Consider the following 16,130-nt stretch of genomic DNA (forward strand, 5'->3'; position numbering starts at 1 on the left):
TGTATTTTGTAAAATTATCATCTCTCCAGGACAGAACCACTAAACTAACATAAAATGCATCCAAATTCTGCTGCGCTTTCGCGTTTGGCTCATTTTCTATCCGAAAAACACGTCGTCTACCTGTCCTGTACCACTTGTTATGACTTCTCTCTCTTGCGTATTCCGTTAAGACCCACCCCATCTCACTCCTCGTGCTGAAACCTACTAATCAGATTAGGGGCGGGTCTTCACAGAATACGTTAGGGGAACAAAATCAAGCTTTTTAAAAGGCGAGTGGATTTTGGCAGGCAGTGAGTGTGGACCAACAATTGAACGATAACAAGAACGGCTCTCACCAAGTATGACTCGGTTCCCCTCGTTCGTACCAAAGAGCCGTTCAAAAGAATCGGCTCGTTCGCGACCACTAGCAAGAACCTTGGTCCCAGGTCGCTCCCCAAGTTCATTGATAAAACGAATGCTCCGATGGATCAGTTTGTCGGCGTAGGCTTCTGATGTTGTGCGCTTTTGCAAACATTCTGACAACAGGGATAACTCATTCAGTGTATCACACATAAGCGCTAAATCTAAAAGAAACTGCTTTGAAGTCAGTCGCTTTGACAGACCTTCATACAGCTTTCTAATGTTTGCTGATCGTTTCTCATCTGTCATCGCGAAGCTAAAGTGTGCACACAGTCACTCAAAGTTGTTCCAAACAGCGGATACTGTGCGATAAGAACTGGCCACCCATCTCGTGCTTAACACACAGCCTACTTTTATTATTTGTTGATGCAACTCAGCAGCACACTCTGCCAGTTCTCATTGGTTTAGGGGTGATCTGCTGTACACAGTGTACAATTTGTCCATAAACGCCTGGAAAGGGTTTACACCACTCACGTCAGACACCGTGTCCCCCACAGTCAGCTCCAAACGATGATTTAGGCAATGCCAGGTGACTATTAGGGTACAGTTCAGAAAGCTGTTTGGCTACACCTGATTTTCATCCCAACATGACGCTCGCTTCATCACTTGCAAATGAAATAAAATGCTTCTTCAAGTAAGCATCATCAAAGCCTTTTCCTTGGAGGCATTTCAACAAGTGCTGCGTAATTGCGTCAGCTCTCTGGTCTGGAAGTTCAATCAAATCCAGGGGGGCGCAAAGGCATGACGGGGGGGGGGGCGCGCAAGAGACCAGGAGGAAAAATGGTTATTATTTATTTTTTTATAATATGATACAGTACAGTACTATTACGTCTGGGTCTCTGTGTTTCATTAAAGCTCGGCCCTGTGTGTGTGTGGAACGAGTCATTTTGTGTGCGTGCGCGAGCGAGAGAGAGAGAGTGCACCATTACCGGAGATCGTTGTTGTTAGCTTCTGGTGCTAGCGAGCTACGCTAACGGATATAAGGAGTTTTTTCAACAACAAGGTGGAGGAGAGTCCTCTCCTGTCAGACTGAGAGGCTCAGTGAGCTAAAGGACTCTCTCAGTGTTATCTCAGTGGGTCTCAAACGTTTTGGTCACCATTAATGTAAACAATTATTTCCGAGGCACACGCTTATATGATCATTATAGTTATAAAAAAATAAGAGAATACATTAAAAACAGGTATGAAATACTATATTACAGTAAAAAAAGAATAAAGTTTAAAAGGGAGTGATTTGTAAAATATCCATAAAAAAATAGTAAATCTGTTTACAGTTCTGTTTCATATGGGTGTTGAGAGATGTATCCATAGATCTCTTCATTTTGCTCTCAAAGTGCAGCAGATTGATGCTTTTAACTTCAATATTTAAAAATCTACAAAGGGGGAACTTGCCCCCGGACCCCCCTATGTGAGGTCCACACACCACCTATAAAAATAGCACTCTACCCCTGCTTACACCTATATGCCGTGAGCTGATCATCAAGCCTTCATTGTAACAGTCGCGGGTACATTGTGAATATGTGTGGGGATTGTTGCAGTAGAAAATTCCTCTGTAGCGGCCGGTACATTAATGGGAAACCCTAAATGTTTGAGCACCCTCTACACTGTAAAAACTGGGATTGGGGTCAATATTAAATAAATAATACCAAGTAAATTATACACAATATAAATGACTTTGTTTAGTTTGGAATCACATTAAGCTAAATTCAAACAATTTTGAATTATTTATTAATTGCATTTTACTTAGTTTTTCCTCAATAAAATCAGCTGTGGATTACTGAGTAGAAATTAATGGTATATTTTTAGTAGCATCAAAAATGCAAAAATATTGATACATTTGACTCATTGGGAGGTTGTCAGTTCCACTGCCTTTACACTTCCGCTCAGGCATTTTGCGGCACATGGTCATGTTCATCGTGCGTCTGCCACACTTCACTTCGAGACTGCCAGTTTACCAAAGGTAAGACCTGCTTTATTGTTGTTAATTAACACACATTTTTTAAATTACGTTGCTGTTGCAGTTGAACATCGTTTTGTGTTACTCTAAGTTACCAAACATGCCAACTTTACTGGATGTGCATGGCTAAACTAACTTTTCAAATGTAGCTAACGTTAGCATTAGGGTTTCAGTCAGTCTGTGTTGTCTTTGTCTCGACTAAAAGCATTGCAAGGAGAAAGAAGGTCGGTACTATACAATAATGTTTGTGTTGACTGTTATACCAAATTCACTGTGGCACTATTTGTGTGTGCATTGCTAAGTAGCATATAGGCTAAACCAACTTTTCAAATGTAGCTAACGTTAGCATTAGGGATTCAGTCACTAAAATGGCATAATACCGGCGCTAACAGTTATGGCGCAGTTCCTCCTGCGCGGTTTAAGCGTGCCGTGTCGTGCTGGGCCCGTTTTTGGTTGCGTTAACACTATGCCTAGTTCCGGCCCGGGGGTACTTTTTCGCAAACAGGCGGAATATGCTAAACTAGTGAGAGAATCGCTGGCAAGGGGGCTACAACTACAACAAAATGAACATATTTTACCATGATTTAATTGTAATACACGTTTCTAAATGATGCCGAAGTAACAACATACTGATACCGGTTAGTAAAAACCATGAATTAATGCTTAGACAAGTCTGCAACAAGACGGCAGGCCTAACACCTTTTTAAAATGCGTGTTTCTTAATGGAGTGAGCTAAGCTAACGCTGTATATGCTCCGACCGTCCACACTCACAACAACGGCCTATACAGACATTAATAAAGCAGCGACTGTATTCGCCATGACACAGACAGTCTGTGGTTTGTACTTTTTTAACTTTTTGTCTAGTTTCTGAACAGATATGAGGAGCTGTGGCTCTGAGTGCTAACAGCTAACGGCTGATATTGGTTTTCTGTGGTTTGCATTGATTTTTGTAGTATGGAAATGTAGTGGTATTAAAATGGTCATTTTAATATTAAGAAAGAAAAGATAGCAATTATCCTTGAACAACTTATTTATTATATCACCAGTAATTACTTGCTACGGAAACCTCATGCTCACTTGTTTAACTTTTAAACGAGAAAGATCACATGTTTGAAACACGCGGTGTAACAAGTGTGCATGATAAATGGGCGGCGGTGGTGGCGAAGTCCTTAGGGAGTTGGCCTGGCAACTGGAACCATTTCAACCAGTTCAAGTCCCGGCTAGACCAAGTGCTACCGAGGTGTCCCTGAGCAAGGCACCGTTCGCTACACTGCTCCCCGGGCGCCAATGGCAGCACACTGCTCCTAAAATTAGGATGGGTCAAATGCAGAGAAACAATTTCCCCACGAGGGATTAATAAAAGTCTGTCTCTTATTAAATGCATTTGTTGTAATACAAGTGTTTTTTTAGCAACTTCTAAGATTTTAATGTTTGATTTTAAAGTTATGTGTTTGTTAAATGTGACTTCATCCAATGGAATTAAAGGTAATAAGAATTTCGTTTCAGGTGCATGAAGAATCGTGGAGTATTATCAAAGGTATGTTTCACACTTGCATGCCATGTTACAACATTTCAAGTAAATGTTTTTGCACAGTTTGTTTTGCAATACAAAATGTGGTTATTACAGTATTTCTATCAACTTTTGTTTGTTAAAAAGCACATTTACTTGAGCTTTGATCATCATTGATTTTTAAAACCTGTTGTGCAAACCTTAATTTGAGTTTAGCAGCAAACATAGAACTACTTATACATTATTTCTCAGAGATATACATATAAGTAAGCTGATATTACACATGGTTTGTACATACTTTAACATAGCCTAATTGCCATTTACATAACACAAGACAAAACGTTTATTGTGAACAAATATTGTGTTTTTAAATGTCTAAAACAAACTTTATGTTTTAAGATTTATGCTCAATATTTACTAAAACCAAAATGAAAAGTGTCTTGTCTCCGTCATGTCAATGTGTAATTATTAAATCCATAAGGGAGGTTAATTGAATAACCAAGTGAAATAGGCTTTTTTGTATTACCTTAGGTCAGGACCTATGGGATGGCAGTGTAAGATCTGCAAGACTTTGTCTGACACAAAGTGGAATCTACTCAAGCATTACAGACTACAACACGCAACATTTGGTCGTGTGCAATCACAGCCATGTCTTTATGAAAGTTGCCCTTGCACATTTAAAATGCAGGGTGCACTTCGTACCCATTTGTCCAAATACCATCCAACTGAAGAAAGTCAACAGCCAGGAATCATCCATGCTTTCAAGTGTTTAGTATGGCATACTTGTTGTTCTACAGAGAAGGAATACTTTCAGCATATTGGAAATCATCTGAAGAGTCACGAAACTGTCTTTTGTCTATTTGAGGGATGCAACTTTATGACAAATGTATACAATACATTTTTGAAGCACAAAAGCAGAAGACACACATCATATTGTTTGAGTGATTTTAAGCAAGAAGTGTATGCTAGTCACCGTAATCAGACTGTTGACCAACCTGAATTACCAGAGGTTGGTGAGGGCACTAATCTAGATTCTGATCGGGAAAGTGCATCAGACTTGGTTCTTCAAAGAATTGGTATACTACTGCTGAAGTTGGAAAGCATCTATAATGCCTCAGTGAGGTGTATTGATGCCTTGGTGGAAGATCTCCACTTCATTTCATCCTCAGCCTCTGTTGCTGCTGTTAGAAAAACGTAGTTGATTCAACATTGAGGATTTATAAGTGTAATATTGACGAGCCCATCATAACTAACTTAGCGTGAGTTATAAGTGCATCCTAATATTATTATACCTGCTCCAGAATGATAACGTTTTTGTCGCATCACATGGTTACACTGTTTATAAAGGAATCATAAATAATCCTTGGAAGTGTATATGCAAAGTCCAACATTGAACAATGACATTTGCTAGCCAAAACACTATATGCACATGCTGTGAAGTCATATGATTAAACCCAGAATGGGAAAATCATGAAACATGGCAAGACAAACAAAAAGATCATAGTAGGTGCTCTCTGCTTTTAAAATCTTGTAAGAATAATAGGTTAAATTGTAATATTAAAATAAATTCTGGTTTCATTATCTGTCTTTCAGATCCAGGATGAGTTTCACAGAATCATGATGGTGCACCTGGAATCGAAGTTCATGTCCTAACAGGATGAATATACTCCTGGCCTTCTGAAACTGTTCCACTCCAAGGGAGGAACCATGGGGTTGAAGTTGAAAGCTGTCCTTATCCAGGTACCCTTCAATGAATATTATTATCATGACAAAAGGAGGTAATGCAAGGCTGTAATTCTCACAAAAGAAGTAAAATAGTTTTCAGCTTTATTAAGATCAATACTTACTCAGGTTTATAATGTTAATTTTAACTTAACATCTTCAGAAATGTGTGCATTCAATTAGCTTTTTACTCGAGGTCAGGCTAAAAGTCTACTTGACACAATTATATTGAAGGGTGTTTCTCATTCTTAGTACTTCCTATCTATATTCAAGCGGGCGTCAGAACATTTGAAATGACTCTGAAAATAGGCTTGTCCAGGACAATATTTTCAATAGAATAGACCTCAATGTTAAAAAATATACTTAAAACCTGAGGGTGTCAAAACAATTACACATTATTAGGGATGTCCCGATCACCTTTTTTTGCTCCCGATCCGATTCCGATCATTTGATTTTGACAATGATTTTGAGAAATAAGCAACCAGGTCTATGAAAACAAGCCCCAAAGAAACATGATACATGATGTTGTGTAATTTGAAACCAAAACTAAGGCCTCAGGATAACTTTAAGACTTGAACAAGGTCATTTTTGTTTTGTAATATTGCATAAAAAAAAAAAATTAAATCCCGATCGCCGATTTTTCTCTCCCGATTCCGATCTTTTGAAAATTACTTGATCGGCTCCGATCACGTGATCGGATCGGGACATCTCTACACATTATAGAACAATTGAATTTCATCATATTGAACAGGAGCATTTATTTTCAGTAGCCACTAAGTGTACATTGTCTCTAATTACCAAAATTACAGCATTGTAACTATTTGTAATATATATTAGGGCCGGGACTTTAACGCGTTAATTAAGATTAATTAATTACACAAACATTAACGCGTTAAAAAATTGTACGCATTTTAACCGCACTTATTTTTGCCCTGCGGAACGTTTCTCACTGGACGAGTTTCAGGCGTACTGATTATACTGGAGCACCAACTAACGTTCATGACTTCAGACAACAACAAACTAAAGTGAACAATAGTCAAACATGAACGAAGAAGCTGATGAGACCGCTTTGGTTGCCCCCCTTGGATGGGAAATTTTATTTTAAAAACGGACGGATGGAAGCGTCGATAAGAGCACGGTTGTATGCAAATTATGCAAAAAGGAATTCGCATATCACCGCAGTACATCAAGCCTCAAGTATCACCTTAATGCAAAAACATATAGCAGCTAGCGTGGAAGCTAGCGTGGACGTTAGCCCGACTCCGAGTATAAGGACCCACACCATAGTTGCCCTCAGAAATTGGGAGCATTTCAAAATGCAAAATTGGGGGGGGTGCTAGTGGCTCGCCGGAGCTGTTAGATTAACATTAACATGCTTATTGTAGTTGTAAGTGCACTGCCTTGCGGCCTGTAGCACCGTCCTTGATGGAGCATATGTGTGGACTGGACCTGCATTTTACAGGAAAGGAGTGAGCAGAGAGTAGAGTAGTTGTCAATTCTTGTTCTGTTTTCTGTGAATATCTGCCTCACCCTCTCAGACTTTGAGCTGCGCGCGCTACTAAAGAGACGTGTTACCATGGAAACCAAACAATGGTGTAGCTGTATTAAAGTCCGAGTGGAAACAGTCGTGTGTAAATCTGATTTTGTCAGAAATCGGGAGAAATGCGGGAGAAATATGACCCAGGGAGGAAACCGGGAGAGGGCAGTGAAATCGGGAGTCTCCCGCGAAAATCGGGAGGGTTGACAAGTAGGACCCACACCCAACCCACACTCAACCAGATGACTGGTTTCAGGTCCAGGATAACTAAGTCCACGTCTGAAAAAATAACCAGCTCACTGGATTGCACTCGACTGTAGACCACTTGGAGTGGTAGAAGAGAAGGGGCTGCAAAAGGTACTACAGATTGCATCGTCTGACACAACATATGAGCTGCCATGCAGAAAGACAGTGACAAAAAGAATCCAGCAGCTTTATGACAATGAAAAGGAAGAAAAAGAGAATTTATTGAAGAAAGCCGAATGTGTTGTCCTGACTGGGGATCATTGGACCTCGGTTAGCAATTCAAATTACCTCTGTGTGACGGCACACTTTATTGACATCTTCTCACTGTTCTCAGGTCAAATATTTATATGCGATAAAAAATGCGATTAATTTCGATTAATTAATTACAACATCTCTAATTAATTAGATTAATTTTTTGTAATCGAGTCCCGGCCCTAATATATATATATATATGTTATTTACAGCATTGGTTGGTTTGGGTTGCTTTTAACACTGAATGATTATTGAAAAGATATGTCTGGTATACTTAAACTTGTTAGATTGTATGCCAACAGCTTAACTGACATTTGTCATTTACTGATGGGTTTCTGTTTTTTTTTTTTTAAATCAAACTCTTATAGTATAAGTAATGAGCAATAAAATAAGGTAATGTTTATTTTTAAAGTAACAGACTGAGACACTCGCAGATAAGGCAACATTTTCTGTAATAAAGCACTGGGTGATAGGACATGTTTCATTCAAATTAAACCATGTTTATTTTTTATTTCAGACTCCAAGCAATCCCAACATCAACATCACAAGAGAGGTTGTCATTCGCTGTCTGATGATTTACCTTGGGGAACGTACTGATCAGCTCTTAAAAGAGTATGATGTAAGTGTATCTCCCTCATCTCTCTCTGTCTTCTCTCCTGGTATGTCTTGGCAAGGTCGAATCATAAGATAAAATGATAAATATTTTTCCCAGAAAGAAGCAGCATTGAGCCAGTTGCTGTAATTGACTGCCATCTTCAGAAATGGTCTTACAGTGAAATATCAAGATTAGTTGGCAAGCTTTTGCTAGAAAATGTAAAATAAGATATTCCTCAATACACAGGTGTTATTTATACATTAAAATACCTATGGATTTATTTAAATTTAAAAACATTTGACTCAATTCAGACTATAATTTATGTTGTAATTAAATTGTTGTTGGTGAAATAATCACCTAATTCTTAACTTAGCTGGGATAAGAATATGCTATTGCAAAATGCCTTATGTTCAATTCTTCTAAAACACTGATGTAATTAGGGAGCATTCATTTCAAGTATCCAGTAAGTTGTAAGAAATTTGGTAAATTATTATATATTAATTGTTATCACCATCTCCTTTGGCGGAACATTCTGACATGTAAAATGTTTTTGTAATTTCAGGATGCAGACAACGCATCACAGGACCTTGCTGTTCAAGGGATGGCGATCTACAGCATCAACACAAATGCTTCAGAGGGTTCCCATGACATCGGCATTGTTGTAGAGGGCTGACTTCTCAGGGGACCATTCCAAGGGCTTGATGCATGCTCATTGGGATTGCATATGCAGTCAATCTTGCCTATCCCAAGCAGCTAAACTACACGTTCGAAGCCTTCCAGAAACTCTTTCTGGAACTGGACTGTTCAAAGCTGTCCCCAAAGTTGAACAGCCTGAAAAATAAGCTTCTTGCTTGAGAACGATGGTTATGTCTCCATCAAAAATGGCACATGGTTACCTTCGGCGTTTTGTTACATGTTTGAGAAGTTTGTTCCTGTTTATTTAAGGACACCCTTTTGAAGGATACTGCATGGTTTGTCTATGGCCTTACTGGGCTCCTGGAAGTGCCATCGTGTTTTCAAATCGGTATTTGCACAAGCAACATTTATTGCACCTTTAGTTCGATTATAATTCAGGATGTGAATAAGAGATTTTAATATGCATAGTAATATTTAAATTCTTATTTTAGATTATATATGGTATTTTTATGTAAAGTTGCAAAAAACTGTTTAAATAAATGTTTACCTGTACGTTATATCAGGGTTCCCACGGTACCTGGAAAACATGGAATTAATTTTTTCATTTTCCATGTATGGAAAAGTCATGGAAACTAAGCAAAAGTGAACACTTACATGGAAATAGAAACAGTTGTCCTGGAAATTTGTATTGGATGAGGTGTAAAATAGTAATAAAATGAAACTATTGAGCACAGAATTAAGATGAGTTTATAAAAACCCTTTACATGTTAACAGCTTTTACTGTAGATAGAAATGGATGATCCCATGTTGTAGAGCAGGGGTACTCAAATACAAATGTTAAAGGTCCAAAAAAAAGTTTTTAATAAGACAAAGGTCCGATTATTACGGTCATTCAACATTTAAAAAAATTGCAACAAGATTCTTAACACGAGGTTGCAAAAACAAAAATAATCTGTATGCAGCAGTTTTCATTGTTATTGCGTCTGTGCTTGATCCCTCAGAGTCGCAGAGCTGCACAGTTATGAATAAAGGCAGTCGCACCCTCTTTCATCCAGCATTCCCATCATTGCTTTATAAATGTCTTGCCCCCTTGTGTGTCCACTGAGGTTCGTCAGGCCCAACACATCTTCAACAAACTCCCCCTTTGCCTCATCATAAAAACTCACAAACACCAGCAACTGAGCATTGTCAGTGGTGCCAGTGGACTCATCCACAGCTAAGGAAATGCACTGTGCATTTTGTATTCCATCACAAAGCTGATTAATCAAATCACCAGCCAGTATGTATGTTCTTCTGGTTGCTGTGGAATCTGAGAGGGGGATTTGCTTTATTTGACCTGTTATTTCCTCTTTTTGTTTGCCTTCAAACATGGTCTCCATCACTTCAGTCATGCATTATTTTATACTTCAGTTATTATCGAGTGGAAAGTCCTTACCTACTGGCCTAGTGGTCACTTTTTTTTGACTGGGCAGTGTAGTTTTACACACCGTCTTATTTGACTTTCTCAGGACTTAGAACAGTTTTTTGGGGGCAGACCCCCACAAAGAAAAAACACGTAAGGTCATCATCTTAACAGTTTTGTATGCTCATCCCGTGAACAGAGCATCATGTCTATTACAGCTGAATGCGGCGATTACCATTTTGTTCAGCAAAACGCCTCACAAAATTAGTAAGATCCAAAGCTTTAGTGCGTTTTGATTCAATGCTGAGTACAGCCAAACTTGACAGTCTCTTCTCTGTCATTGTAGACCGCAAATAACTCATTCCTTCAGTACTTGGGTCCGAATCAGTCTATGGTCCGAATGCTTCTCGTTTTGCGCCGTACCGTTCAAATGAAATCGCCGGCAATCATATTTCAACGCTCGCGCCATGGGTTGACGTGCGTTACAAGACGTGTGTCTTGTGCTGCATTCACTTGCACTCGGACATTAGAGATGTTCTCTCATAAATGTCTGATGAGCCGCAACTTTTCTTTCAAAACAAAGCTGCCAACTGGGGTGGCAGCTGGGGTGGCAAGGCCTATTTTTAGGGTGGCAGTTGCCACGCCATGCCGCCCCGGGGTCCCAGGTAGGTGAAACTAGGCTGCTAGCTACAGTACAGATGCAACTAGATGAGCTGTTAACTCTCGCTCTGAATTATTTTTTTTTAAACACACATTTTTCCCACCCGCATTCCGTGAAGACCCGCCCTACTGTGCCTCTGATTCGCAGACTGTTGGTGGGGGGGAAAAAACGCTGATGGGATGCTGAATGTGATTGGACCAATGCGTTGACAGACACACACAGACACACACAGACAGACAGACAGACAGATAGAGCGCTGTTTGTACACAACGGAGAATTTTGACTCGTTGCGTTGTCTCAAAAATAACACAGATAATACAGATAATACATATGAAAAGTATAATTTCGCTCAGAGTCCAGAGACAGTTGTCGTTCGGTCCGGATCCGGACCGGAGTCCGGACTTTGAGGATGCCTGTTGTAGAGCATGCTCTTGGCGTCCTATATGGTATATTGGATGTTGGAATTTGACAGTGGCGTTTTCTCCTGGAGGCCAAGGGAAGCCAGGCTTCCCCTGTTTTTTCGGATTGTAGTTATAATTTTAATAAATAAATAAAAACACTTTGTTTGGTTTCGGAAATTCTTTGTTGTGTGTTGCTGCCGGCCCGTCTCTCCCCCATTCTCATTGAGTATTTTAGAAAGAGTGAAACAGCGCCCCTCTAGATGTTATGGTGAAACAGTAGATTGCACTCTCGGTTGCGAGAGGAGGCCAGCCGAAATTGGCTTCCCTTGGTGAAAAAAAATGGAGGGATTGACCAATCAGATGAGGCTCACGTCATGCCCCTGCCAACCTGTGATTGGTCAGGGCCATGCCAAGGGAAGCCAGCGGCGGCCGGCTTCCCTTGCCTCACAATCCAATCAAATCACATCGATTTAGTGGCGCAGTGACGCGTCATAAAACCCGGAAGTAAGCTGCGCTCGGTTTCCCTCATGGATTTATATGACAAATCGACAAAAAAAGCAATGGGATTTCTCCATAGGATTTTGGAAAAATAGCTTGAAATAAGGTCAGTGGAAAACGAACCTGTTAGATAAATGCATGTTTTGTTCAGTCGGATAATATCCACATGTCTACCCTACATTTATAATTTTCGAATCATAAATCTAATCGATAGAAGATAGATAGCGTCACTGCACCACTCTCACCGCCGTTAGAAAGTAGCAAACAACTGAAGCAAGTGCAATTATGGAGGGTTGAGATTTGGAGTATTTAATCAAAAATAATTGTACTAAACTTCCGCTGCAGCAGCAACAACAAATACAATCTGATGACAGGCCAAAGCCCAAACTGGAGCTGTGTACAGCGAGGGAAAAAGGCGCTAATCGGACGTAAAACGTTAAAGGTCTCCTGATTTAGTTTGTGAATGAATGCTTATTAGAGTTTCGGCTGGAGAGTGCGTGCGGTCTATGGTGCGGACCCGTCGGTCACAGGCGTGTGTAAGTCTTGCATCTGTATGATACAAATGTGTGTAAAATGATACCGGGTGCTGTAATCACTCATCTGGTTACGTTATTACATTGACCACCACCACCCCCCCCCCACCCCAAAAGAGAGGACGTGTTATTGGCTTCTCCTAATTTTTTCCCCACGCCACGCTACTGGAATTTGATGCAGGCAACTTGGCGATATGGACTTTAAAAGTATAGTTTCGGATTGGTGGACTTCAGGAATAATAACGTTACTCGCGATCTCAATAGAAGGGTCAAATACATGCATTTCCCAGCCAACACGGGAGCCTTGACATCTACAGTGAAACTTCTTATGCAAGTTTATTCTCAAATAAAAGTAGCTGTGTTTTAACTGTGGTAAACTTGGGTTTATCAACGTTAGTTAGTAAACAGTGCAATCTTGCTAACTAGCTAGAATTTGGATTTGTTAATGATGGTTAGCAAGCACATGGAGTGCAATCTTGCTAGCCAACATTCAGTTTGCTAACTAACTAGCTAGTGTTGGCTAGCTTGCATTGCTAGCTAACTACCAATACATTTTCACATTAGGCTGTGACATTACTTCTATACTAGTTGACATGAATAGTCCAGTCTTGATACATTTTGTAACATTCATTCTTATATCTACTTTTAGCTATTTTGTGATTTTTCGTTTTTTTGTTAAAAAAAATTATACTACTAAATAGGAACATCTGGGGTGAGACATTTTTGAAAAACCATTGATCATGCCTAGACTGATTCTATACATCTATACTGTTAAGCTAAGCTTACTAGTGGGGTTGCTGTACTGAGGAACCACAGGGGAACCAGCCTTATGTTTTCCCTTTTAGGTTCATTAGTTTGATTTACAAAAGCTTTTACAGAGTGAGAGTAGGCATACTACCCCTTCTACGTAAGACTCATAATCTCAAATGTGTGATGCATTACAGGAGTGAGTGACAATGACACGCGGCAGATTCAAGTCACATTGGAAAGATGACTCTCAATACAAGGACTGGATTGGAGAGGTACCAGGAGATGTCCACAAGGCTTACTGCAAGTTTTGCCACAAGTCATTTGACATCAGCAATATGGGGGTAGCTTCCCTCAAGAGCCATTCAAAAGGACAAACCCACACCAAGTTAGCTGGACAGCTAAATAATGAAAGAAGAATGACAGATTTCTTGACTACAAAAACAGGAGAGGGAAGAAGCGGCCCAACAAGCCAGGATATCGAAAGTGACAGTCAGGTGCCCAGTACCAGCAGTGAACAGCCTACGGAAAAAGGCTCTGGAGCTCAGGGGAAACATTTTTTTCAAGCCAAGCTGTATTTGAAGCAGAGTTTCGCTGGGTCATGAAGATGGTCAGGTCACACTTCTCGTTCAACTCCAACTCTGACATTTCAAACACTTTTGCTCAGATGTTCCCAGACAGCGAAATTGCCAAACAATTTACATGTGGCGCAAAACAATCGGCTTACCTTATATGTTTTGGCTTGTATCCTCATTTTAAAGAGCAGCTGATTGAAGACGTAAGAAAAGCAAAGTGTCATGTAGTGTCTTTTGACGAATGCCTTAACAAAGTGACACAAACAGAACAGATGGATATCATTCTGCGCTACTGGAGTGAACGTGAAGGGAAAGTAGCTGTGCGTTACTTCACTTCAGAGTTCCTAGGACACACTCAGGCAGAGAAGCTCTTGGAGAGTATCAACAGATCCCTGTCACCTCTGGACCCCAAGAAGCTCCTGCAAATATCGATGGACGGCCCTACAGTGAATCGGAAGTTCTTAAGAATATTCCAAGACGACAAGAGCAAAGAGGACCCAGATGCACCAAAGCTCATCAACCTGGGAAGTTGTGGTCTGCATGTTTTGCATGGAAGTTTCCAGACCGGAGAGAGGGAAACAGGTTGGAAAATCGGAGACGCGCTGAGAGCGCTTTGGCAGGTGTTCCATGACTCGCCAGCAAGGCAAGAGGATTTCAGTGAGCTGACTAAATTGGCAAGATTTCCTCTGAAGTTCTGTGCCACTCGATGGGTTGAAGACTTGCAAGTTGCTGAGCGGGCAATCGAAGTGTGGCCAGCTGTGATGACGTACATCCACAGCCACAAGAAACTTCCGAAGAGTAAAGTGCCAACATCCGCGTCCTATTTGACAGTCAAGAAGGCAACCGAAGACCCTCTTTTCCTGGCTAAACTTGAGTTTTTCGCTTTTGTTGCAAGACAGCTGAAGCTTTTTTTGAAGGTATTTCAGACAGATGCCCCAATGGTGCCATTCTTGGCAAAGGAGCTCCAAAGCACCCTGACAGGCCTTCTGTCATGCTTTATCAAGAGAGAAGAGCTGGCAAAGATCAAGACACCTCTCCAGCTCACTAAACTCAGTACTTGGACCCCTCCTCTTCATCATTTACATCCTGCCCCTCGGTCAGACACTCCGCCACTTCAACCTGGACTTCCACTGCTATGCTGATGACACTCAGATCTACCTCAGCACCAAATCCCTCCATAACCCACCCCTTACCCACATCGATTCCTGTCTGACAGCTATTAAAACTTGGATGCAACATAACCTCCTCAAACTGAACAGCAACAAAACAGAACTCCTCCTAATTGGCTCCAAATCCACCCTCAGCAAGGTCACTAACATAACACTCACCATCGATGGCACCATTGTTTCCCCCTCCAATCAGGCACGCAACCTTGGCATAATCTTTGACCCCACCCTCTCCCTCGAACCTCACATCCGCCAAACAGTCAAAACCTCATTTTTCCACCTCCGCAATATTGCAAAAATCCTACCCTCTCTCACCCGCCCCGCAGCCGAACGACTAATCCATGCCTTCATTTCCTCCCGCCTTGACTACTGCAACTCACTTCTTTACGGCATCAGCACTACATCCCTCAACAGACTCCAACGGGTTCAAAATGCAGCTGCCCGTCTCCTCACACATACCAAATCATGGCATCACATCAGCCCAGTCCTCAAAGAGCTCCACTGGCTTCCTGTCTCCCATCGCATCAATTACAAAATTATGGTCCTCACCTACAAAGCACTCCACCATTTGGCCCCCCCTTATCTCACAAACCTTCTCACTCCTTATCAACCCCCACGGTCCCTCAGATCCACCGCAGCCGGACTCCTATCCATTCCCACATCCACACTCTGCAGATTTGGGGACAGAGCCTTCTCAGTGGCAGCTCCTAGGCTCTGGAATTCCCTCCCCCAAGATCTCCGTGACTCTGAGTCCCTCACAGTCTTTCAGTCCCGCCTCAAAACACATCTTTTCAACTCTGTCTACCCATAAGCCCCCCTCCTCTCAATCAATTTCCTCTTGACTGCCTTTTTATTTATTTTACTATACTTACTTGTTTGCCTGTCCTTGTTTGTCTACCCTCCCTCATATTGTAAAGCGTCTTTGAGTTGTGAAAAGCGCTATATAAATAAAATGCATTATTATTATTATTATTATTATTAAACTGGACCCCCAAGAGAAGCAAATCCATGTCCCACTCAAAAACCTGGACATAGGATTTTCAACCAAGCAGGCTTTGCAGAAGGCATCTGAGAAGCTCCAGGAAAATCCATTGAAAATCGTGGAGTTCAAAAAAGAATGTGTCTCCTTACTCGCAATGACCTGCAAGAAAATTATGGGGAGAAGTCCTCTCATGTATCCAGCTGTGCGGCATATGAGGTCCCTTGACCCTGTGATGATTGTGACGGAAACCGAAAGTACAACAGCAATGTTTGAGCAGGGCTCGACATTAAGGACTGCCCGATGGCCCGGG

General features: G+C 41.0%; 2 protein-coding genes across 9 annotated transcripts in view; both read left to right on the forward strand.

Moving 5' to 3' along the window:
- The window catches only part of frem1a (Fras1 related extracellular matrix 1a), a 92,447-nt gene that overhangs the window by 54,720 nt on the left and 21,597 nt on the right, over positions 1-16,130 (forward strand). The window lies entirely within an intron of this gene.
- Positions 1,613-9,666, forward strand: LOC307033408 (uncharacterized protein). 2 transcript variants are annotated; one of them, XM_079671875.1, is made up of 5 exons: positions 1,613-2,359; positions 3,864-3,894; positions 5,461-5,607; positions 8,142-8,243; positions 8,782-9,666. In XM_079671875.1, exons 3-5 carry the CDS (start codon positions 5,575-5,577, stop codon positions 8,890-8,892), a joined length of 246 nt encoding a protein of 81 aa, XP_079528001.1. In that variant the 5' UTR covers positions 1,613-2,359; positions 3,864-3,894; positions 5,461-5,574; the 3' UTR covers positions 8,893-9,666. The 2 variants fall into 2 exon arrangements, with proteins under 2 accessions (XP_079528001.1, XP_079528000.1); XM_079671874.1 differs by lacking the exon at positions 5,461-5,607.

Source organism: Notothenia rossii, assembly GCF_949606895.1.
Source record: "Notothenia rossii genome assembly, chromosome: 3".
Lineage (NCBI taxonomy): Eukaryota > Metazoa > Chordata > Actinopteri > Perciformes > Nototheniidae > Notothenia > Notothenia rossii.

Coding starts and splice junctions, on each gene's coding strand:
- LOC307033408 (XM_079671874.1), top strand. CDS start 2,301: ATGGTCATGTTCATCGTGCGTCTGCCACACTTCACTTCGAGACTGCCA. Junction 2,360..3,863: donor AGACTGCCAGTTTACCAAAG/GTAAGACCTGCT, acceptor ATTTCGTTTCAG/GTGCATGAAGAATCGTGGAG. Junction 8,244..8,781: donor AGCTCTTAAAAGAGTATGAT/GTAAGTGTATCT, acceptor TTGTAATTTCAG/GATGCAGACAACGCATCACA.